The sequence below is a fragment of the Podarcis pityusensis genome (assembly GCF_964106645.2).
Source record: "Podarcis pityusensis genome assembly, chromosome: 12".
NCBI classification, from domain to species: Eukaryota; Metazoa; Chordata; class Lepidosauria; order Squamata; family Lacertidae; genus Podarcis; species Podarcis pityusensis.
The window spans coordinates 24,425,163-24,451,359 of NC_138037.1; the positions used below are offsets into that span (position 1 = coordinate 24,425,163).

At 42.1% G+C, this 26,197-nt stretch overlaps 2 protein-coding genes across 2 annotated transcripts in view; both read right to left on the reverse strand.

The window, feature by feature from the left end:
• LOC308459250 (macrophage mannose receptor 1-like) overlaps nt 1-26,197 on the reverse strand; it is a 100,659-nt gene that overhangs the window by 45,658 nt on the left and 28,804 nt on the right. The gene's annotated exons all lie outside the window — the stretch shown is intronic.
• The window catches only part of LOC308459249 (macrophage mannose receptor 1-like), a 128,075-nt gene that overhangs the window by 2,072 nt on the left and 99,806 nt on the right, over nt 1-26,197 (reverse strand). Inside the window, exons 17-28 of the mRNA XM_080974382.1 lie at nt 25,445-25,614; nt 18,449-18,516; nt 16,113-16,213; nt 14,363-14,505; nt 13,554-13,668; nt 12,441-12,583; nt 10,107-10,209; nt 7,569-7,801; nt 6,886-7,051; nt 5,699-5,851; nt 3,432-3,542; nt 751-936 (exon numbers count right to left, since the gene is read on the reverse strand). Of these exons, the coding sequence (XP_080830508.1) occupies nt 751-936; nt 3,432-3,542; nt 5,699-5,851; nt 6,886-7,051; nt 7,569-7,801; nt 10,107-10,209; nt 12,441-12,583; nt 13,554-13,668; nt 14,363-14,505; nt 16,113-16,213; nt 18,449-18,516; nt 25,445-25,614 (1,692 nt within the window). The remainder of the gene's footprint in view (nt 1-750; nt 937-3,431; nt 3,543-5,698; nt 5,852-6,885; nt 7,052-7,568; nt 7,802-10,106; nt 10,210-12,440; nt 12,584-13,553; nt 13,669-14,362; nt 14,506-16,112; nt 16,214-18,448; nt 18,517-25,444; nt 25,615-26,197) is intronic.

A 26,197-nucleotide genomic window follows, 5' to 3' on the forward strand; every position in this document is an offset into this window, starting at 1 on the left:
ACCAAAAGTCAGGCATGATTCTTTACTAGTGCTTATTACCAATGCTGATGTTTCAATACAAAACTTGACTATTTAAAAATGTTAAACAAGCATTGAATCTGAAATGTTTAGTGCATTCACCAAATTCCTGTGATAGCAGCATCAAATATAGTGACCTCAACTTTAAACCTGTCAGTGTGGAAACTATTAAATTATATTCCCTCTTGAAGAAAAGGACTGATTTATAAAAAACATTATGAATTATAAAAACTTCATAGTTCTAGGGACTGTAAATGATAAAGGGGGAGAACATTTATTATTAGGTATTTATCAAATGTTAATAATCTTATTATATTTAAAAGACAGGCTATCATATTATTAGCAGCAAAAAATAAATACGCTTCAGCTTTGGTTCTGTCATCACTTCTGCCATTTATTATTAGGGTGTCAACAACTGGAAGCATCAGTAAGGTCTGCCAGAAGCTGGACAGGCAGTAGGAAGTGACAAAGAGCGGTAAAGACAAAAAGCAGAGCCTCCATTTGATGAAAAGCGGCTTATGCGACATAAAGGATGGTAGACAGTATATCTATGGAGAGATTGCCACAAAGAATGCTGAAAACTTGCTAGTAAGGATAGCTCGGGGGGGGGGGGGATGTTGTTAAAATGCCAAGATAGGAAAAAGTCCTAAGCAGTAGCTCTACTCATCATTAAACTACTATATTGAATCAGAATTATTGGTAAATTAAGTCTAATAACCATTTAAGACTTACTTTTGTTTCTTTTACATATACATGCCTTGCTATAGCCGCACTCTTTCCTGAACCACTTCCCATTTTGGATGTTCATGAAAACACATGTCTCAGCTTTAAAACGGTATGACTCAGGATCAGCTGTGGGCTTTTCATTGTCCCAATTGACAAAACCCAGTGCAGTGTTATCTTGCCATATCCATTCTCCTATTTATTAAAATAAATAAATTACATAATGAAATGGAAAACAGTAGAATAATAAGTGTAAGACAATATTAACAAAAACAATAATGTTAGTAGTAGTAGTAGTAGTAATAGTAGTTTGTACCCCTCCTATCTAACTGGGTTTCCCCAGTCACTCTGGGCGGCTTGTAACAAATTATAAAAACCCAGTGAGACGTCAAACATTAAAAACCGTCCCTATACAGGGCTGCCTTCAGATATGAAAATATGTTTTAAAACTAAACTGACTGCTTTTCCTCTCAAACGTTTGCAGTTTTGAAAATGTGCAAGCTACCACCATTATCATATCAGAACACTGAATGCACTAATGATCTCAGTGATTTTTGGCAGCATTAACCCACCCCCAATACAACGGCGTAGCTATCAGCTTGGGTGCCTGGTGCGGTGCACGCGTCCTGCAGCCGGGGGTGGGGTGAGCTGCCATGGGGGCGGGGCAAGCCAAGGCAGGGCAGCTGCGTGGAGCCTCTCCGCAGCCTCCCCCTCAGCTTTAGGGTGGCAGAGGCAGTGGGGAGACGCAAGCCCTGCACTGCTCAAAAAAGCAGTGCGGAGCTTGCAGGCAATCCACCTGCCACCTCCCCCTCAGGAGATACACATGGCTCAGGCACGTTGCAGGCCCTGTGGTGTGCCGCCCAGTGCCCCCACCTCACCTAGCTACCAGTGGCATAGGAAGGGGTGTGTAGTGGGTGCGGAAGTTGTTCTTTTTTTTTAAAGTCTTGTGAGCCCAATTCTTTAAAATTTATTTTAAAAACACATATTTTTGCCATTTTGTCACCCCTCCTCAGTGATGACACCCAGGGCGGACCGTACCTGCCGTACCCTCCTTCCTACGCCACTGCCCCAATGCCCCCAGAGACTTACCATCATTGTGCTCCCCAACATTTGCCTTTTGCTGCTGTCACCCTCCTCTGGAGGAGAGCTTTTGGAACCAGCTATATGCCATTTAACCTTCTGCTCTGAACTGTATTTAAGCCTCATTGGAGTGAAGCAAGACCAGCAAAAGAACCTTTATTGTTGTTTTGCTTTGTGTGTTGGTACTTAAGCCTTTTGTAATATTGAATTTATTCTATGTTTGCCAAATTGTTCCTTTTTTGTTTTTTTGAATTTACTGACATGTTCTGCATTTTGTATATTCGAATTTCCAATGCTCTGCATTTCAATATTTTGAATGTTTGCTGTAAGCTGCTTTGGACACAGCTCATTGTGGGAAAGCGCCATATAAGTGGTCCCCATACTACCAAGTTCAAGATTCTTATGTTGATACACAAAACCCTGAACAACTTGGGTCCAGGATACCTTAAGGTCTGAGGCCTCATATCTCAGTTCAAAGGACTTCAGCAGAGATATGGGACAATAATTCCTGTTTGATTTAGTTCAGCATGTCTTCTGAGAGATAGCAGAGTCTAAATCAAGTCTTAGAAGGAGCACTTAAAGGAGCTGGGTGAAGGAATGATCGCTGGGTGTGGAGCACACTTCCATCCTCAGACAAACCGCAGCTGTCTAAACATCATGCCCTCTATCTAACCTTTTACTTTCTTAGTAGTCTGCCGTGCCCTGTCTGTGACCTTTGTCTCCTTCGTCATACATTGTTCAAGGGGAAAGTGACGTGGTGGAAACAGGTGCCAAAATAACTTTGTACTACCCCTCAATCTTGGGATTGGAAGATGTGTAAAGGTCAGAGTCCAAAATGTATCTGACTGGTTTTGCATATTGTGCTAATAAAAAGAGCCTCAGCAGAGCTAGCTGGCAGCTTGCTTATGCACAGCTCACCTGCATTACCAACTCCTGCCTCATGTCCTTCACTTCAGCTGGGTATGTTTATATTCCCAATATGCCCAGAGGGACATCTGGGGCAGATAGCAGAGCAATAATCAAACTAAAAGGGATGTGATTAGGGACAGGGCTTAAAGATTTGAAAGGAGGTTTGCTTCCTTTATTACCATTTACTATCTAGTTGAAATTCTTGTTGATTGCTGTCATTTAGATGCTCAAAGAACTTGACCAAGCAGACCTTTTTTGGCATCTTTTTTGGGTAAATTGATTTTTTGCCACATTTTATGTAGTTGCCCCCTTTCACATATAACCCTTTTATTATTCCCAGTGGAGTTTGGTTGGATGCAGGTATTCGAATTTCCAGACAGCTCTCTTCCATGGCTTGTGATAGGAGATGAGTAAAGAACGGGGGGGGAAGCAAATCATTTCACTTTTCAGGGGGCAATAAGATAGTGCACATGCCATGAAAGAACTCACAGAAAATTGGTGAATTTCCTGAATGCATGCCAAGCAGACTCATAAATACAAGGTGATGTGAATTTGCTAGTACCATTTGCTTGCGCTAACAGTTATTCCTGCTGAGCTCTTTTACTTCCAAAAACCAAAACGAAAATGAAATGCCATAAGTTTGAACATATTTTTGCATTAATAATATATTATACATTAAATATTGAATGTTAAACAGATACCATCGTTATTTCTGAACATTCCAATCCAATACTCATCATGAGATAATTGTTGAGTGTGATCCATCAAAAAATGCAGTTCAGCTAAATCTACTATCGAAGTCAAGGTGGCACCTAAGATACAGAAGAGGAGTAAAGTTAGCTCATTAAAAAGTTGTCTTCCCCTTGAAAAATATGAGTCTGCCTAACAGAGTATGACCAATGATTCACTGTGCAGTACTGGCAACAATATAAGGTTCTAGATACCTTAGAGAAAGTGTATATCTTTTTCTTTCAAATGATTGTAATTGCTATCCTATTGCATAATGTTGTAGTAGAAAAGAATCATTGTAACCTAGCTCCTTTCCCCAATAATAATAGTTAAGAAAAACTTTTAAGGACACTGTATTTCACTGTGTAATGGTCACATTTTTGGTGCCACTTTTTTCCATTCCAAAAGGGTATGTGTGCAACTATTACACAGGGAAATACAAAAGTGTGACCATTATGCGAAGGAAAAAATGGGGACAACAGCAGGTGGATCTGAGGAGCTGGGCCGATGGCATGGGGAGGGCAAGCACGAGCTGGAGACAAAATAACTGTTGTTATTGGGACCATGGGGAGAGAAAACACTTACGGAGAAAGACACTAGCATACCTTTCTGTAAAAAGCGAAGCCCCTCCTTGTGCATATAATAAATAATAGTAGTAATAATAATACCCTGCCCATCTGACAGGGCCTCCCCAGCCACTCTGGGCATATGTTCCATTGCCCAGCCTACTGATGTGCAGCAGCATCGCTCATCTATCAGAATCTCTATGGTGAACAATAGTCACCGCTCTATACTTTGAATTGCAAGAGCGGAACAGCCATTCAAATTTAGACAGGAAGTTCCAGTAAGGAACACCATGGGAACAGCAAATGAGTGGTGACAGCAGTGCCTGTGGCCAGGCCTGCCGGTGCCCGCCGTATCTCCCCTCAGCCCACATGTCCCAGCCATCCCCAGCATCGGTTCCCACTGAAGCAGTGATAAAAAAGCAGCAGGAGAAAAGTGGGAAGAAACATTCCCACTCCCTCCACTCCTGCTAGGAGCTCATGGCCAAGCTGGCAAGGTATGAGGGGAATAGGGGTGGCGGCAGCTGGAGGAGAAAAGGAAGAGGCCTGAGGCCTAGAGGAGCCTCAGAAGTAGTTAAAGGTAAAGGGTAAAGGGACCCCTGACCATTAGGTCCAGTGGTAACAGGAGCAAGGACCGAGCAACGGGAGCTCACCCCGTCATGGGGATTCGAACCGCCAACCTTCCGATTGGCAAGTCCTAGGCTCTGTGGTTTAACCCACAGCGCCACCCGTGTCCCTCAGAAGTAGTTACCCAGCAATTATTATGCAAGGAATACTCTGGGACCATTTTCGGGGTCCAAAAAAGGATATGAGACTATTATGCGGTGGTGACCATTATGTGGTGAAATGCAGTAATACTATCAAACATTTTTCTCATCTTATCTCACTATACATGATAAAGCTATTTTAGCCATCTCGCCCTTTGCTTTTTCCTCTAAGACTAATTGCAGTTGTTAACAGTCTTCAACAGGTTTACCACACCCATCAGCCAACCACCCATTCCCACCACCCTTCTGAGTCATACCCCTCCCCTCCCTCTCACTATATATAAGGGTCTGGTGACTTCTGTTTCAGTGTATCTGAAGAAGTGCATGCGCACAAAACCTCATACCAATAACAAACTTAGTTGGTCTCTAAGGTGCTACTGGAAGGATTTTTTTTTTATTTAAAATAAATGTCATTTTTACAAGTTAGATGGTTCACAAATCCTGAACTCCAATACTTAAAACATATTTCACTCTGTATTTCTAACTGCACATAAAAGGAAAATAGCCACAAAGTTCTTTAGTGTCAGCCCATTAACAGTATATGTTTGGTAATTTATTACATTTTCATCATACATTACCTCCAATGAGAGTTTACGATGAGATGCTGGGCTCATCATGTTTCCCAATTTATCCTTGCAACTGAGATATACTAAGCTGAAAGGCCTATGGTAATCTAGTGAGCTTTCTGGGTGATCAGGAATTTGAGCTTCTGCCTCTCTTGTCAAAGTCCAGGGCTAAAATCCCATATCTACATAGGCATCTATAAGTGCCATTAAACTCAATGGGCCTTACTTCTGGAGAGAAGTATAGGAGAGAACTGCAGTGCAGGTAATCACCATACCACACTGGCTTTCCATACTAACTAGAATGGAAAATTCATGTTGTGATCTAATTCAAAATGATACCCACCTAACTGAGCACAGTTGAAGAAAGCTGTTGGCCATGTATACCGACCAGAGTAGAATTGATAGCAATGAGCCCGAAAAGGTACCCAAGCTTTCCCATCTTCTTTTGATGCAGGGCATCTTCCTGGGAGCTGTGGCTCCTCAGTTGGGATTGTACCTATTATGGAGAACATATTTTTCTTTCAAAAAAAAAACAGGCATCTTAGAAATCTATAAACACTAGTGATGTGCATAAGGTTCAGAGAAATCATGAATCATGAAGCAAAGCATGATATCTCAGAGAGATCAAGGTATTTAGTGTAAAACCCCCTGGACCAATTGGTTTATAATTTGGCAGACTTTATCCATGCTCTTACTATGCTGGCAAATGTCAGCCACTACTGTCATTTTAAAAATTCAGAACAGTGAACAGAAGTGAAGGTAGGGGGAAAAGAACTCCATCCCTCAAGCTGAATTGGACAGTCAGGGAATTGGCCTGAGCAGAACCAGGTGATTTTACAAAGCAACACCTAGAATCTGAAATACATACCCACATGGTGTGTGTGGGTGTGGGTGTGGAGAAATAATGAGACATTTAGCCTCAATCTGGATGAAGATGGTTACTGTGGTCAGAACTGTATCTTCTGAAAGTAGAATAAATTTGTTTAACAAGGCTCAGTTCACCATTTGATCAGTCTGCATGGTTTAGTAGAACACAATTTTGTTGTATCCTTAGTGGCAAGCCATATCCTTAAGCATGTGGTTAGACAATCTGCTTCAGTATCAATCTCATTCAATGGGATTGAATAAGCATCAATGGAAATTATTTATAAGATTGTTGTTGTTATATTTTTCTACCCTTCCTCTCACAAGAGGGTAGGGCAGCTAATTACAAAGGTACAGCAGTAAAAAAACTCAAGGAAAAAGACCATTTGGTAAGGGGGATTTCAAAGCAGGAAAAAGATCCCCTACTTCGTTACCCCTCCTTCCTTTGGAAGCTAGTTGCAGTACCTGAGGCTTAATTGCTTATTGTAGCCTCCGTTCTATTTTTGTTTGTTTATTATTCTAACCTGATGGATTAAATAGTAACTTTTTACTCATTTATTCCTTACAAAATAGTCAAAAGTGCCAAGAGCACATATCTCAGTATTGTGCTCAAATGGAGACTTTATTGGAGTTAGAATAATGAAAACAGATTCTTCCTTTGCTTACCAGTATACTGCTCACAGGCAGAAAAGTAGGTTTCATTGCAAGCTCCTGTTTTCCAATGACCCTCAAGGTCCATGAAGACACAGGCTGTTTTCTGTGTTGGTTCTTCAGGTGCCCAATTAGTATATGCCAATCTCCGGTTGTTTATCCACGTGTAGTGCCCACCAGTCTAAAATCCAAATGGACATGGAACAACACATGCTGGTTTAGAAAAATCTTTGTTTCCCACAACATGAATTCTGCATCATTTATTTTCCCCTTTCATTTCACCTGCACATACACTCAATAGAATCAGAGAATTGCATAGAGTTGGAAGAGGCCCAAAGGCTCAGCTAGCCCAACCCCTGCAATGCAGAAATCACTGCTGATTTCTCCTACCCTCCAGAGCAAGAAAACAAGCTTGCCCCGCCCTTTCCGTGTGACAGCCCTTTGGATATCTGAAGCTGGCTATCATATCACCTCTCAGTCTTCTCTCCTCCAGGCTAAACATACCCAACTCTCTAAATTGTTCCTCATAAGATATGGTTCCAGGCCCTTGATCCTCTTGGTCACCCTCCTCTGTACATGTTCCACCTTGTCAATATCCTTCTTAAACTGTGGTGTTGTTCCATCACTGGTATCCCACCTGGATTGATTTCCACAGCACACAAGAGCCTCAAACTTGGCCTGCTTGGCCAAGTTCTTACCATATTGCTACTTAGACCAATCCACACAGGCTCTTCATATTTCAACACCCACAGCCATAGGAATGATTGAATGTAGGGATTCCAAATGCTGGCAAGCTCTGAGTGGTCTGAATTACATTTTTCCCTGGCCTCTTCCCAAGTCATTTTGGGAGCAATGAAAGAGTAGCTGCTATTCCCAAAAGGGATATGGCGAAAGGCTGGAGCCATTGTTTCGGGCTGTGATAATGCAGGATCTATAGGAAAGCAATCAAGAGAAAAGACAAAGTCCAGATTAAACTTTATATGTTACAAATATTTTATTTCACTGGATACTGAAATTTTGTAATATTGTTATCACATACATTTTAATATCTCAAAGTTACTAAAAATTGGCAATGAAACATTTAAAAACCTTGAAAATCAACATTTTAAATGTCAACAAAAACATTCTAGTTCTAGTTCAAGATGATACAGATAAGGCATCAAAATATATTTCCTTTATAGTCTCAATAGAAGCAAACCAAATTCCCAACATGTAGTCAACAGGCCCTTTTGAAACACATTCATTTCTTCACAGAGACTTCAAGAAACTATTCTTCAGTTAGCTTCCTATAATAAACCTCTGTTCAGTCATTCACAGTGGGTTCAAGAAATACACTTAGGAGGACAGCTGTACACATGGAGTTCTGTTCTTCTGGTCAAATGAACTTGCACAGATTATGGGAGAATCCTGTCATGTTGAATATGGTTAGATATTATGACACAGAAATAGAACTCAACTTATGCCTCTTTCAGTCCTATTTCAGGGGTGAAAAGCCAAGCAGGTGCACATCTGAGGCTCTCTCTCATAAGAGTTCATTTCTATGCACCTATAAGATATAGTTGTCACAACTGCAGTTTTTTCTTTATACGGCTCAGTGTTGAATCTCTAATACAAAGACAGGTGGCCGTCTAATTTTTATTTATGAACAAAATGATATGACATAGAAAACTGCCTTTGGTCTCCATAAGGCAATCTGATTTACATATTATTTTAATAATAATAATAATAAATTTTTATTTATATCCCGCCCTCCCCAGCCGAAGCCGGGCTCAGGGTGGCTAACAACAATAAAATAGTGCAACATTCTAAAAACATTTCATTATAAAAATTAATTAAAATCAAATTGATGGCAACCATTAAGCTAAAGTTCTGTGAAGATTGCCAAAGGAGGGAGTCAGTCTGCATTCTGACTAAAGGCCTGGTGGAACAGCTCTGTCTTGCAGGCCCTGCAGAAAGATGTCAAGTCCCGCAGGGCCCTAGTCTCTTGTGACAGAGCGTTTGACCAGATTGGAGCCGCAGCTGAAAGAGCCCTGGCTCTAGTTGAGGCCAGCCTAACCTCTCTGTGGCCTGGGACATTCAGGATGTTTTTATTTGAAGACCGTAAGTTCCTCTTTGGGACATACCAGGAGAGGCGGTCCCGTAGGTACGAGGGTCCTAGGCCGTATAGGGCTTTAAAGGTTAAAACCAGCACCTTAAACCTGATCCTGTACTCCACCAGGAGCCAGTGCAGCTGGTATAGCACCGGGTGAATTTTCTGTTACTTTTCTCCTAAAAACATACCAGTGTTTCTTTGGCAGATTTTCTACTTACCTTAAGTCCCCTGGGAGTGATGGTTTGTGGCCTGGGGCGACCACAGCTGAGCTGGGCACCTTCTTCCTGTCCCGCACATCCGTTGGGGGACAAAATCCTTCTCCTGTGGTCATGCGAGTTGGCGGGAGCCTGTCTGTTTAATGGGACTATGACAGGCAGGCTAGTGGGTATGGCCATGTCATTCATAAAGGGGCACCACGATTGTGGTTCCTGGCTTGTTTGCCACTAGATCCCGCACCCTTATTCCCTATGTATCAGCCTCCGGTCCTGCCTGGAGGTAAGTGGGCAGGCCATGCTCAAGATCCAGCTATGGAGATTCTCCATCATTCTATTTGGTGCTACTTAGGAATTTTTATTGCTGCTGAACTGGGCCTGTCTAGAGGTTTCTGCCTACCTCGTGGCAGTGGTCACCAACTGTCACAACTTTATGGTGGGTAAAGCATTGGGTTGGATCCTTAGCCTGGAGGGGGTAGTGTTGGGGATCCCACACCTTCCTGCTAAAAAGATTTGGTACCCCAATAAAGGAGGGGATAGTGGCCAGATGGGGGCTGATGGGCCATGAGACCTGTCCCGAGCGGTGGGGCTGATGGATCACTCTGTTTGATGTACTGTACATCATAGGGCAGGCACCCCCAAACTCGGCCCTCCAGATGTTTTGGGACTACAACTCCCATCATCCCTAGCTAACAGGACCAGTGGTCAGGGATAATGGGAATTATAGTCCCAAAACATCTGGAGGGCCGAGTTTGGGGGTGCCTGTCATAGGGTGAACCTTAATCCAAGTTCGACCAAGCCAAAAAGAAAAAAAATCAGCAGTCTGACTGGTTGATTCAGGATACATACCCAATGCCTATGCCAAAAATTGCTTACACCTGTAATCAATAATCAACTTGCAAACATCAGTAATCAATAAACTTAAAATGTACCAGTATTTCTTTGGCAGATGTAGCTTTTCTTGTCAGAACATGGTCCATTTCGCCACCTTCCTGCCATCGGTAGAGGCTCATGCATAATAAAAACACAGTCTCCCTAAGGAATAAAAACACTTACATTGTGTAGGGGACAATCCTTTTATCATAGATTTTTCTTAAGAGCCCTCCTTTTGTACTTCTCAAACTAGATGAAAACAGTATCCTATCTTTTTAGAAATGATGGGTAGTTATGGGTAGTAAGGATGGGTAGTAAGTTTGCAGATGGATAGTTCTCATCACTGATAGCTCTCATGAGTCATCACTTCTCATCACTGCCTTGCCCAACCCAGCCAAGAAACAACCTCCACCACTGAATTAAATATCTAAAGAGGGGCTGGCCCCATTGTATCCTGGGATCAAAGGGAGTTAGTGGAGTCCAACAAACACCCTGAGATTGCTGCAACTAAGGGTGCCTGTGAATTCACGATACCTGATGAAAGCTAACAGATCATACAACTCAACACAATCCAGACTACACAATTGCTTGTGTGATTCCAGGATCAGATGGTGCCAAGTCCACATCAAACCCTAGACTAAAGGTGCACTGCATGTCTGGCAACACAAGGCCTCCCATCTCTGCACCCTACTCAGGGGTAGGCATCTTTTAATGATGCATGCTCTGGATGAGTGCCCTGTTGAAGTTTACAGGAAGTAGGGTAGTCAGCAGGGCCAGCTATAAAACTGCTCACATGATGCCTGACTCTTCCTGATACAATACTGTTTCCAACAAGCAGCTTGGCTTGAAACACTCTTCCTGCCGGACAATTCATCCACCTCACCTTTAAGTTCAAGTCTTGGCAGAAATAGTACATTGCCACTGAGTACCCAGTGTGATAAATTTCCGCACAAGCTCCTCCACATGAGGGAGTCCATGTATCAGAGTGAGGATTCAGGACACTTCCTGAAAACTAGTCTTGGGAAAAAATAAAATGGCAGCCAGGCTTAAATGTAGAGTTTAAATGTAGCGGGGGGGGGGGGAGCTGGTTAATCATCTGATGCCACAATGGCATCAGGGGTCAAGGTACTTGAAAGTCAGCTGATTGCCAGGATTTCAACATGTAGTGCTTCAGAAGTCCATCCTCCTTTCTTCCTGCTCTAATGACACCAGGTGATTGGCATGTGGGCGTAGCCTTGGCAGAAGATTGACCACAGCTTTTTAAGGAAAGGGTTGTCAGGTGTGAGCATCAAAGGGGAGCAGTAACTCTACCTAGACAGTGGGTGGTATTCTAATAACTCATCCCACCAGCACACTGACAGGACAATATTTTAAATGCTACAATAGAAGCCATCTCAGATTCTTGCAACTTTCTCAGCATGTTTCTGAATCCTTGTAAGACCTAATATAAGTGATTGCTATTTGAGAAAGATGTGGCAGCACCTACCGGTCTGAAGATCAAGGAAAGTGTGTATGGAAATGGGTGAGATGCCCTTCAGAATGTCTGAATTCCCCAACTCAGTAGGAAATGTACAATTGAAACGAATGGCAATGCTTCAGTGGGTTTTGGGGAGGAAGGTGTTAACTCTAACTAGGAAACTAAGCATCGACAGATTATCTTCAAATCTTTCATCCACTGGCAGAATGCAAACAGAATAAAAATGTCCAGAGAGAGTTGAGGGGAAGTTTCCAACCCTCCAGACCGAATTTAATTGACACAATTAAAGCAACAGGCCTTATTTGGCATATAAGTTGCTTCACACCAACTTCTATAGAGGCTCTTCAGAATCTGTTTACAACTCTACTGCCTACTTTTGATAAAAATGAAAAGGTACCCTTGACCAATAGGTCCAGTTGCGGACGACTCTGGGGTTGTGGCGCTCATCTTGCTTTACTGGCCGAGGGAGCCGAGGGAGTCATGTGCCCAGCATGACTTAGTCGCTTCTGGCGATCCAGAGCAGGGTACGGAAACGCCGTTTACCTTCCCGCCGAGGCAGTACCTATTTATCTACTTGCACTTCGACTTGCTTTTGAACTGCTAGGTTGGCAGGAGCAGGGACCAAGCAACGGGAGCTCACCCCGTCGCGGGGATTTGAACCAACAACCTTCTGATCGGCAAGCCCAAGAGGCTCAGTGGTTTAGACCACAGTGCCACCCGCATCCCTGCCTATTTTTGATACTTCAGCACTAAAAGATAAACTATGTAGATGCCCCTCAAAGTAGGTGGGGGGCAGAAGAGAGATATATATAAATGGGGTGCTAATGCTGAGAAGGCGTTCCAGGAATACAATATAGGATACATTTCTCATCTTGGGGGAGGGGGAGAGATGAAAGCCTTTGCAGGCAGGACTTACATTGTAATTGGGAAAATTTCGGGCCCAGTTTGTAAAGTAGACTCCACTTCCACTTGTCCATAAATATCTGTAACTAGAACTACAATCATTCAGTCCAATCCAAGGGTCAGTTGCAGCACTATGTAATTGCACCATAAGGAATGCTAAAAAACAAAAAAACAAAAAAATGACTAAAACATAAAAATTTCACCATGGTGGATTTCACCACCATGACCAATAAGTAATCAATACCATGAACTGATATATTTTGTATACAAAAAACCTATAAAGTTTGATTAATTCAGGAGTTTCCACCACAGTGCCCCTCAGGTATTATTGACTGCATCTGCCACCATTCCTGTCCATTTGCTATGTTTGCTGGAGCTAACAGGAGTTTTAGTCCATCAGATTCCAGACACCCTGCCTTAAGGTAACAAAAAGGAGCAACTAATCCAGCACAAGCCCTTCTGCACCTGGAAAATGCAACAATAGGCCAAAATTACTACAAAAAGCTTTCAGCTTAGGAAGGGTCTAGAGCTGAATTGGAAGATCATAGAAGAAGGACAGATCCTGAAGCTGAGGCTCCAATACTTTGGCCACTTCATGAGAAGAGAAGACTCCCTGGAAAAGACCCTGATGTTGGGAAAGATGGAGGGCAGAAGGAGAAGGGGACGACAGAGGACTAGATGGTTGGACAGTGTTCTTGAAGCTACCAGCATGAGTTTGACCAAACTGCGGGAGGCAGTGGAAGACAGAAGTGCCTGGCGTGCTCTGGTCCATGGGGTCACGAAGAGTCGGACACGACTAAACGACTAAACAACAACAGAAGAAGCAAGGCCAGGATTTTACCAGAGGTTTATGGATGTTTATTGTTTGTTTGCAGATAGTTGCCTTGTTGATATTATCTTGTGTCTATTGCAGTGGTCATTGCATTATCACCCTATTCATTGTTTTATTGTTGCACTTTCCTGGTTAGCAGCTCCTCCATGTGTCCTGCAGTTTCTCAAGTTACCAGAGTGGCAAGGAGCCACCTGTAACAGTTTGTCTGGCATGAAAGTAACTTAAACCCAGGCTCCTGAACTTGCAAAACATTAAGCCTATAAGAACAACATGTTTTAAAGGCAATGACTGCACCTTGTGTTTCTTTGTTTGGTATGCTAGCCAGATTTCCTCCGGATTCTTTGCAATCAAGTCGTGCTTCGTGCCAGTTTTTCCTCTCTTCTTCATTCAAACCTAATAGTTTGAAGCACTGTGAAGAAAAATAAAGAGCTGTGATATCCACTTTCTTTTAGAAATAAATGTCAGAAAACTAATGATTGAAAACTGCATTTTATTGCTTTTAATTTGATGCTTTGGATGATGTCATTGCCTTTTAAATGTTTTGGTATTGTTTTTTCTACAGCCAGCTCTGCTATGCAACAAGATGAGATTGCCTGCATCAGATGAAAGAACGCCTACACTTTTCAAATTGTAGGAGCAGTATAGGAGGGAAGCATTTGAGCTTCTCTTTGAGAAGAATATAACCTGTTTCCCCCCTAAGAGTGTCATTTAATAAAGATTAACATAACCAAATTCTGAAAATTTAGTTTGAATACCATTTAACTGCTCTTTTGGGTAGCTGATACATAACCAAACTTTAAAAATACCACCTCTTATTTTAAAATCTGGCACTTCTATTTTGCAGCACAGCAGTCCTTTTCAGTCCTTATAGACATGGGGCGGCAGAAGCGGGATGGCGGGGAGAGATGTGTAATCATGATGGGAGGTTTAACCCCTGAGCTACGTGCACATTCATTTTAACCTCTATAAAGAGCCTTTGCATAGAACTGTGGAAATGGAGAGCAATCACTGCATATTCAAAAGCCCTGGGAAAACATTCACTGTATGTGCTATAATAACTGAAAAGGGGTAATATACCAGTATATTGGAAATCACTTAGTTACCTTTTTATCAAAGAAAAGCCAGCCATCTGCACAGCCTCCAACAGGTGCAGGCGTTGTGGGAGCAGCAGCTGAACGGACAGAACTCTTATCCCTTTCGCAGATGAATCTGTTCTCAGAGCCACAGTTTATGTCATTCCATAAGCCTGAATAGAGAAGTTTTGTGTTGATCAGTAAGATTAAATCACTCCCAAATGAAAAATAATCAACAGCCGTTCAAGGATGCATTACAAATAAGGGCTTGACAGCAAGTACTACTACTATTGTACTGGAAATAGAGCTTGCAGGTCAACACACTGCCCTTGATTGTTGTGGTATATATACCAATTATGCCAGTACACAATCTGAAGGCACATGGTACAATAACTTTTCTGAACTTAAGCTGGTCTCAGTCTGATCAATGTGCTTCAAATGGAGGCTGTTCATGAACTGTATGTTGCATAAGTTCCATGTTGGAAGACAGTGGGGCTTATGGAGAAATGTAACAATAAAATAAAATACTGTAAGCAGTTTTTCACAATTTGAACTACTTACAGTTCCAATGTTATTAAAAATAAGCAATCTTTAATGTACCGTATTTTTCGCCCTATAGGATGCACTTTTCCCCCTCCAAAAATGAAGGGGAAATGTGTGTGCGTCCTATGGGGCGAATGCAGGCTTTCGCTGAAGCCTGGAGAGCGAGAGGCGTCGGTGCGCACCGACCCCTCTCGCTCTCCACGCTTCAGGAAGCTATCCGCAAGGCTTGTGCGCCCGGCGGGAGGTCCCGCGGGCTCGCAAGGCTTGCGGGCAGCAGCCTGGAGCCCGAAGCACAGGGCGCCCTCCGGAGGGTGCCCCGTGCTTCGAGCAGGTGTCCGCAAGCCTTGTGCGCCCGGGGGGAGTTCCTGCGGGCTCGCAAGGCTTGCGGGCAGCAGCCTGGAGCCCGAAGCGCAGGGCGCCCTCCAGAGGGCACCCCGTGCTTCGTACAGGTGTCCGCAAGCCTTGCGAGCCCGGCGGGAGTTGCCGCCGGGCCCGCAAGGCTTGCGGATAGCAGCCTGTTCTGGGGGCTGGGGTCAGGGGAAGCTCCGGCTTCCCCCGCCCCAGCCCTGCGGCTGGGGGGGGGAATAAATTTTTTTTATTCATTTCTCCCCCCAAAAACGAGGTGTGCCCTATGGGCCAGTGCGAAAAATACGGTATATGTCTGTATAGCATCTCCCCAAATCTCTTTTGTTGTATACACTTGCTTATGTGATACAAATATAACGCCCATCCACATGGTAGTTTAGTGTGGATTTGCAGCTGCCTTGATTTTTTGGACGTCACCCACTTGGTGTCTTCCCCATTCAACTGGCAGCCTGTTTCTCCATACTCCACATTGGATCACATGCGTGTAGCCAGAGGGTGCGGGGTGGGTGGGGCAGCACACAATATTGTGCAACTATCTGGGTGTTACATTATTTGTTTTATGTTTGTTTTTGGAACAAGTTCTGTTAGTAAATATTTTGAATCATATTTTTGGATTGGACTCTTTTTTTTATTTCAAGAAGAGCCAGTTTATATTCACCCTCTTGCTTCAAAATGAGCAATATTAATAACTGCAATATGTTGTGTTCAAAGCAAGGTAATGGCCTTCAGTGTATATTCAGACTGAATAGTTATCATGACTAAAGGTTCAGTGTGTAGTAGTTAACTATATATAAATTAATTTTTGTGCCACTATCAGGCACACACATTCTCAGATTTTTTTAAAAGAATGATAATATTTTGTTCTACTTGCCTGTTCGATAATACATGACGACACAATTTTCATCCTCGTTTGAAAAGTTGGGTTCATTGGGTGCCCAGGCTTCATAGGTAACTGGAGTTCCATTCAACCAGCTAGAGGAAATGATATGACAGTATTGGACAGAACAAAGTCATAGCTTTTTCATTTATACTGCATATTTTTACAACGGTTTTCAGGTTTTTTTGGAGCTCCGTGGCCAAAGAACACCAAGCTAATAAAACAGTTTAGCTGTTGACCTTAGTGTTCCATCAGACAGCACTGTCAGATTTTCTTTTTGAGGACACAACATTAAATATATCCAGCAGTATTGCTGAAATAATGGAGCCAAAATGGCTCTGAAAACAATCATTATCTTTAAAGATTGAGATGCTATTAAAGCAGAGCAAATTGCCCATTACTTTCCTTAATATCATTTTTTTATCACCACAAGGTTATTTGGATTTTATGCCTGAGGCAAGAAAACTTTTTCTTTAAGATAATGCATAAAATAATATTAATAGATAACATTATCTCAATTATGAAGCTTAACAAAATTTGTGATTAAGCTATCCACTTCTTCTCAGTGATTATGAACCATAAACTGTCCATAGAAGAAAAGGCAGTAGGGTTCACTGATTCAAATCAGGGCAATTTAAATCTGCATTTTTAAAAAAACCCACGCATTAAATCAAGTGCCTGATTGATATGTCATCAGGGGTGTCAACTTGAATAAGACACTGGGGGAGGCAGGTAAGCCCTGCCTCATATAATACATTACGATGTATTATATGAGGATGGGCAGCAGAGAGGGAGAAGTGAAGGTGGCTTGTGGCGGTGGTGGTGTGGTGGGGAGAAGTAAGGTTGGTCATGCCTTCTTTTTGCTCCTTAGTTGGCTGGAATGGAGAAAAGGATGGATGTTCCAGGTGTGGGAGAAAGTGACAACTATCAGCCAGGATTTGTTCTCAGTCTCTTCCAGCGGCATCATAAAGGGCTGCCATTGGGAGAGGGAGACTGTCTTTGCTTCAATATTCAGGGTGTGGCTGGGAGCAGAGCAAAATACGAGCAAGAACTAAGGACACATCACATCCAAGCTATATACAACATCTAGGATTAAGGCAGATAGGGCAGTGCCCTCTTCCTCAACGGATAAAGAAGGCATTTATTTATTTTACATGTATACAGCACACCACCTTTTCCTCTGTGGAGCTCAAGATGGCGTACATAGTTCTCCCTTCTCTGTTTTATCATGACAACAACCTAGTGAGATGCATTGGGCTGAGAAATAGTGACTGGCCCACTGAGCTTCTTGGCTGAGAGGAGATTCAGCTCTGGCCTCCAAGCCCATAGTCCAGTCATAGGCAAACTCCGGCCCTCCAGATGTTTGGGACTACAATTTCCATCATCCCTGACCACTGGTCCTGTTAGCTAGGGATGATGGGAATTGTAGTCCCAAACATCTGGAGGGCTGGAGTTTGCCTATGCCTCCCATAGTCCAACACTCCAACCATTGCACCATACCAGTTACAAGGAGAAAGGAATGCTGTGTCCTCAGAAGGCTTGGAGGAAATAGATGACCCTGGGGGTTCCTTTCCAACTCTAAAATTCTACAATTCCATTATTCTAGAGCTCAGTAAGTTTGTCATTGGGAAGGTGGTGCCTGCAGTCTTAATAAAGTTGGGGGAGACAAAGGAGTTGTGGCAGCATAGTAAATTTTAAGAATGTATTTTTACATTGTTGTAACCTACCTGGTGGAGGTATGCAATAAGTAAGTAAGTAAGTAAATCATAGAAGGTATATTTTGAGATCTGTTAGACCCAGTGTTGAGTCAGAGCAGAGAGGGGGGAAGGGTTAAAAAAGGTAAAGGACCCCTGGATGGTTAAGTCCAGTCAAAGGTGACTATGGGTGTGGCACTCATCTTGCTTTTCAGGCGAAGGGAGCTGGTGTTTGTCCACAGACAGCTTTCTGGGTCATGTGGCCAGCATGACTAAACCACTTCTGGTGTAATGGAACACAGTGATGAGTGGAAGAGTGCACAGAAACACTGTTTACCTTCTCACCACAGTGGTACCTATTTATCTACTTGCACTGGCATGCTTTCGAACAGCTAGGTTGGCCGAAGTTGGGACAGAGCAATGAGAACTCAACACTATCACGTGGATTTGAACCGCCGACCTTCCACTCGGCAAGTCCAAGAGGCTCAGTGGTTTAGACCACAGTGCTACCCGCATCCCTTCTAGGCAAAGGAAGGTTATCCAGTGATGAAAATGACAACTGCTATTTTGGGCACAAGAACTAAAAATCTTATTTCCACTTTTTGTTTGTTTGTTTGTTTACTTGTGTTTACTTACCGGTAACTTTTTTCAAAATCCACAGTTAAACCAATATAATGGTTATAATGACTGTGATAAAGCTGATTCTACAACATACAAAGAAAAATGGGAAGTAAATGCAACAATAAAGTAATCACATATTCTCCAGGGCAAGATAATTCAGCTGTCCCATAGGAAGTGCAGAATCAGGCAAGACAGAAAGAGGTTTGTAATTACGAACATAGCATGTCCATGCTGTTTAAAAATAAAATTAAAGCTTTTCAATTAAAACAAATTAAAACCTGTCAGTTACAACGAGGGTAAGCACAGAAGAAAGTTTTTTTAAAAAAAGTTTCCATTTTAGCTAGTTATTTGAAGATTTCTATTTTCTATATAACTCAGTAACATTGCACCCCACTCCACCAGCTTCCAGGCCATAATATAGCACAGTGTTTACCTGGTCTGTTGTTCATTTAGTGAATTTGTCATTCTTAGTGAAGACAAAGAAGAGGAAAAGTAACAAATGACATAAAAGGAGAAAATAAAGAGGAAAGAACTAATAATAAATAATAATAATAATGATAATAATAATTTTTATCCCACGTTCCGCTTTCCTGACTCCCCATTCTATCCCACGTTCCGCTTTCCTGACTCTTCTTGGAGCTTTAAAGCCGCATTGACTATCTTATCACACTGCGAAGAGCTTACAGGAAGATTCATGGGCTGTTCCCACCACAAGTCTGGAGGCACAGACGGAGCATAATTTAGTGTTATGCCAATAACCTTTGGCACACTCCTCCTCCTTGAATAGGATACTTTCAAGGAAAATACTCCCTCGACTCTTTGAAAAATTTAGGGAAGATAAAAGAGCGAGGCAAAGGGAGAGATGACTCAGCAATTAGACAGCCCTGCTGATGCGAGGAGGGGGGTTGGTAAACGCTGCAGAGAATCTGAGGACTTAGAGGAAATGGCATGTTTGCCCCTTACCAAGCAAACCAAAATCAGCGAATTCTTCTATGGAAAAACAAAGGACACTTTTAATATTCCGACCTCGAACAGCTTCTAGCCATTAGCAGAGATAATAGATAAGGAAATTACACCGAAGGAACCACCCACTAAACAACCCATTAACTCCTTAAACAACACCATCACGAGACCAAAAGGCCCCAAAAAAGTTCCAACTATGCCCATTCAGGCGGAAGACTGCATCGGAGAACAAGCAAACCATCTCTCTGAATTACTGCTTGAACACTCTACCACGTTAGACCTAGTGGCTAAAACCGTGGACTGTATCTTTAAATATATAAGAGACATCAAAGGCTCCTTAGAGAAGATTACATCCTTTGTATCCCCAAAAGTTAATGTCAGCCCTGTAGACGTTTCACCGGAGGATAGGGCTGAACCAACACCCAGAGTACCTGCCCTATTACGCTCAACCCCGCAGACTGGCTGCAAATCTGAAAACGAACAATCTATGGAAGATTTACACACCATATCTTCCTATAATCTCTCGTTACAAGCCACTAGACTTTGTTTAATTATCCTCCCCTTCAAAGGTCAGGTTGTTAACTGGTCGTCTACACATGTCGCAAGAAGGCATCTAGCTGAGCTTCTGGGCGTAGATCCTCTTTCCATCGATCTGAAATCCACTGTCCACATTTACAGCAAGCCACACATGCAGAGGATACTGCTCACCTTTGATTCTAAAAAGCTTCCAACTTATATGATGTCCCTACGAAGCTACCTGACTAATTATAGAATTTTTATCACAAGAGTTTTTATCAACACTAAGATTTGCCCTCTTATTCCCTACTCTCCAGTTAAAAGGAAAGCAATTAAAAATGAGGGCATTCCATCTACTACGAGCTCTACCTCTCCACCCTCAGACTTAATTAGTTGGACAGAGACCCCCATGCCCCTCCTATCAAAGGCTACTCATCTTGAGAATTCGATGGAGCAGGAATTACTTGTCTCCTTCTCCCATCTGCCAAAAGCCGAACAAACAGAGATAACGGACAGACTAGATGAGTTATTACTCTATCTCCGCAACTTTGAAGATCTAGCGCCCACAAAAGAGGCAAATATTCCACCTAACTTGGAGCGAAAAATGGGTCATGAATCTCCTCAGGTCACGGCAGAACACACACCCCTACTCTGCCCAAATGAAATCCACGCCGAAATCTCTGTGGCGCCCCTAATCACATTACTGGAGACTCAACCATCCAATGGTTGCATCTTCCACGACCCCGGGAAAGCCCTAGATGCTATTGAAGAGACAAAATGACTCTCACCCCTACTACTATCCTGGAACGTTGCTGGATGGCAATCGAAAACAAGGGACAAAGACGTTTTAACCTACGTATCACAGTTCAAGATCATCCTGCTCCAAGAAACCTGGATGCAAAATCCTTTCGAACTACACAATTACTTTGCTTTCCATTCCCCTGCCTCAATCGGCCCAAAAGGTGGAAGACCGGCGGGAGGTTTGAGCACCTTCGTATCGACAGATCTAGGAGCCTCCCCTATCCAATTGAAAATCGATAAAAAATGGATTTTGGCCGTTAAAATATTCTCCACCCATTTTAAGATCATATGCATCAATGTTTATATTCACCCACTCATGAAACAAACTGATCTTAAAAACATCTGGAACGAACTGGAAGACTGCATTCTCCTTGTCTCAAATAAGTTTCCCTCTGCCTCCTTAATTATTGGTGGGGATTTTAATGCAAGGCTAGGCCACTCAGACGAACAGTTAATCAAGGAAAGTGGAATGGGTCCCCTAAATGCTAATGATGAACATTGGCCCCTATTTAGGCGTCACTCACTTGACCCAGTTACCAATTTTGCTGGTACATGTCTTTTTTTAATGGCACTTAGATTAAACCTTGTTATTTTAAACGGCCTCTCCTCGGGGGACTGCCCTGGCCAATTTACTTACTGGTCAGGCTTAAGGCATTCTGTTATTGACTACATCCTTGTCTCCCAAGAACTCTTCGATGAATATATTGAATTTACTGTAGATATAAGAACCGAAAGTGACCATTTACCCCTAAATCTTAAAAGGACTGAATTTTGGGAACCCTCTAGATGTGGGCTTGCCCCGCAGACTCCTGATCCTAGCGCTTTACAACAAATAGGCAGATCCAGAATTAAATGGTCCCCTTATGTTAATAACAATTTTGGTATTTGGACACAATCAATGGAAGGTCAACTCCGCTGGGCTGATCTGACTTCCAACGACACTGAAGAGACCTCCCCAATTGACCATTATAACACATTAATCCGAAAACTCCAACCGTTATTGTCAAGACCCAGAAGATCTAACCAAAATGACTCCCCTACCAACAAAAAATGGTTTGACCATGAATGCACTCAGGCAAAACTTATACTCAGGGAATGCTTTAAGGTCTTCCAGCAAAATCCTAACCCTATCACTAAATTGGAGTTACAACTTAAAAAAAAGAACTACAAAGAGTTATTAAAAACCAAAAAAAGAACCGCAGACTCTCTCATCTGGCAGGCCCTCATAAAAGCGTCAATAGAAAAAGACAATTCCAACTTCTGGAAAATTATCTCCAGTCAAACCAAAGCTCCTAATGAGGGCACAATAATCCCTGCAAATTCATGGGAAGAGCACTATAAAGTGCTGTTTAGGGAACATCGTCCTTCTGCGCCGCTTAACATCCCCTTAGATAATGATACACCATGGCCCCCAACATCTGAAACTGAAATCACTTCGCTAATTCTACAAATGAAATCTGGCAAAGCCCCAGGAAGTGATTTCATTGTCGCTGAACTTCTGAAAGCGCAAATAAACTGGTGGGCCCCGGTCCTTGCAAATCTATTTTCATATATAGATAAGACAACTGAAATCCCTAAAGATTGGGGACTAGCTATAATTGTTCCCATATTTAAAAAGGGCAACCCCTCTGATCCATCTAATTATAGACCAATTAGTCTCCTGAATGTGATCTGTAAACTTTATACAAAACATCTATGCCTAAAATTATGGAAATGGTTAGATCATAATAACTTGCTAGAAATTGAACAAGCAGGGTTTACATCCGGACGTTGCACCATTGATCACTGCTTAGTGTTAGATTACTTTGTCTATAAGTATGCGAAATATTGGAAAAAGTCATTATATGCGGCCTTTGTGGACCTAAAGGCAGCATTTGATTCTGTATCCAGGAGCAGGCTCTGGGCCAAATTGGCCAATATGGGTATTAACAGAAGGTTATTACTTCTGATGATTAAGCTTCATGAGAACAATACCCTCCAGATAAGACTTGCACAGGACGGCAGACTCTCTAGAGAAATCCCAGTCCAAAGAGGAGTTAGACAAGGATGCCTATTAGCCCCATTCCTATTTAACATCTATGTTAACTCCCTGGTCACATGCTGCCGTGAAATTGAAACCCACCCCCCTGTGTTCTCTAATGGCAGAAAAGTACCAATTTTAATGTATGCGGATGACGCTGTTCTTCTCTCTCAAACCAAAGTGGGTCTGAAACGTGCCTTAGGAAAGTTTAGTGACCAATGTAACACTGAACTGTTAACAATTAACTTTGCCAAAACCAAAATTGTACATTTTAACCGCTCCTTCAGGAAGGATAATTGGAGCGTAAAGGGAAACGCCATTGAACAGACTAAGACCTTCCAATACTTAGGCATTACTTTCTCTTATAATGCCAAATTCTCAACACACTTGACCACATCAGCTATATCAGCAGAAAGAAGTGCAAATGCTATCCTTAGATTATTCAGAAGGAAAGGAGCTGGCTTCCTCCCGATGGCCCTAACAGTCTTTCAGGCAAAATCTTTAGCCCAACTTCTATATGGCTCTCAAATTAGCCCCTCTGCCAACCTTAAGACCCTTGAAACAGTACAATCTAAATTCTTAAGATCATTATTTGCTACCCCTAAGTGTACACCTAATGCAGTCTTAAGGCAAGAGGCAGGACTGCCCAGAGTGGAATTAAAAGTCTGGGAACAAGCAATATCCCTCTGGCTGAAAATACATTACAATCCTAAGGGTCTATTACCTTGCTTCCTGGCCGCAGTTCCCTATCCTCCTTGGCTTATGCAAATAACTAACAAGATCAAACAAATTGGCCTAAACCCTGAAAATCTTTTTATTGGAACTCTGAACAAGGCAAAAGCTACTATCACTCGGAGACTTTATGATATCGAATTACAACAAGAAGGCGCCCTACTCCCAGAGACGTATAGATGTTTAAAAGCTTGGCCTAATTTTGCAGCTGCCCCTTACTTAACTAACATCACTAACGAAGCCTATAGATGGGCTTTCTCTAGAGCCCGCTTTGAGACAATGCCCTCAGCAGTGCTGTACGGCAAATTCACGCGGGTTCCAATGCATGCGCGTCTCTGCCCTTGTATGTCTAATAAGGTAGAATCTGTCACACACATTCTTCTATCTTGCGAATTCTATAGTGAAGAACGAGTTCAACTTATTTTACCGCTTCTATCAAAATTTATACCTCTTCAATATTATTTGGAATCCTCCCCTGAAATTCTTCGAAAATACCTCCTGGAAGATTCCTCAAGCTCAATATCATATGAGGTGGCTAAATTTTGCACTTTAGTAATTAAGAAGCGTAAATCTCTTCTGTTGAATGGCACACTGCGAAGTTCCCTTGTGTAACCCTTTTTCTTTTCTGAAGTTGTTGCTGATTTCTTGTTGTCTGATCTTGTGGTGTTTAGTGTCACTGGCTTTGGCCGCAATAAACTTGAAACTTTAACTTGAATAATTTTTAAATTTATATTCCGCCCATCTTGCTGGGTTTCCCTAGCCACTCTGGGCGGCTTACAACATATATAAAATCACAAAAAAGCATAAAACATTGGAAAAGAAAATATCCTATATGAGCAACAAACAAACCAATAAATTAATAGAAACCAACAGCAGCAGCAGCAATAATAATAAGCAATTTACAGTTATACCCAAATTAAAATAACCACCAACCAACTAAACATTTAACCAACTAGAAGATGGGAGGGATAAGAAGGGGCTAGAAAGAAGTTTTCATAATGGGTGAAGAGAAAGGTAGAAAGGGTGGTTGGGCAGGTGAAGACAGAAGGTGAAACTCTGAGTGATAAGCCCACCATACTTTCAAGAGAGGCCCCATAGAATCTATTGAGAAGTTTCTGCTCTTCCCAAACATTTGATGGCATATTACCAGAACCATCAAGTTTCTTAGAAAACGATTTCTGCATGGCATTTTTAACTTTGGTGGAATTAAAATTACATGCTTAGTCACAAAAATAAATACTGAAACAACTATTTTTAGGTTTTGAAAGAACCCCGTGTGCTGGAAAGTAGTTCAATATAGCCACAGAAAATGCCAGCTCCAACAGGGATGGAAAATATAACTTCTTGTGAGACCTAACAAGAGGAGCATAATCAGAAACTGTTTGATGGGCACTGTACCTCACTTCCTGTTAAATTTCTTCCCATGTGGTTGGACGGATTGAGATAATTGCCAGCACAAGCAATGCCTGGAAAGTCTAGTACTAGATTTGGCATTTATCACACAACCTGGTCAGCCCATTCAGGAATCCTATTTCCATACCTGTGCGGACCCCTGATCACATGGAAACTATTATCAGCATATTGCTGTGGCTGTGAATCATGCCTGAATTGTAACAATTATTTGGGGGGTGGGGTGATGGTGAGAGGAATGTATGTAGATTTCTATTTGGCAAGTCTCACTTCCCCATCAGTGCCTTGTTTTACAATGGAAGCATATGACCACAAAGGCTCAAATTAGGTCTTTTAGGCTGCAATCTTCTACAGACTTATTTGAAAGTAAGACCCATTGAAGTCAAGAGACTTACTTCTCCGCAGACATGCATAGGATTGCACTAATTATCTCTGCAAGCTTTGGTGACACCATGCAGAAGAAAATGTTCTTCAGGCAACAAAATGGCTATTATCAAACAATGTATCTGGCTCTTTTTAAAACCCAGCTATATTTGATTAGGAAAGCATATGTTCCATATATTTCTTACGTATTTCCACAAAAACTGTCTTTCAGTTTCACTTTCAATGACCACAAGATCTGCATGTTGCTTCTTGCAGAATTCCCATGCTCTTTCTGCAGATGAAATTGCATTGCTGAAATAGTACTCGCTCTCATTATACAAAATCCAGCCATTTTCAATTCTTTTAAATGCATATTCTGCAAAAGAAAGCATATTTTTATTTATTTGATTTAAAATATTTCTCAGCTACCCTTCATCAAAAGATTTTGAAGAGGTATATAAACATGTGAATAACATTAATTCACAGAACAAGTGGTCCAGCTAAGCAACATCAGTGATCTTAATGAAGACCCCCCTACTTTAGACAGATACATTATTTCAGTTTTGAAACTTATAAGGACCCCACCACCACCACCACACTCCCCTTTTCTATTCCATGCTTTATTCCTGTTCACATTCAACTAAAAACAAAACAGTTTGGTTACCCCGATAAAATATTTTAAAAGTAAAATATAAAAAGAGCACCTAGAACCATGGACATGTATTTCCCAAGGGGGAAAAAGTTGGTTCAGTGGTGATGATAACAGCATTATTTGGGGGGGGGGCATGAGCTAAAATGCAAGTATACAAGGCACTGCATTTTTAAAGGTACTGTCCTATGATTTCACATAAGGTAGCTGGTAAGTCACCAGTGGCCCTTTGAGGGGCAAGGTGCATGAGAGGTTTAGTAGTAGTTTAGATGCTCTTGGAGAGAACGGATTTTCTTGGCCTTTTCAGTCT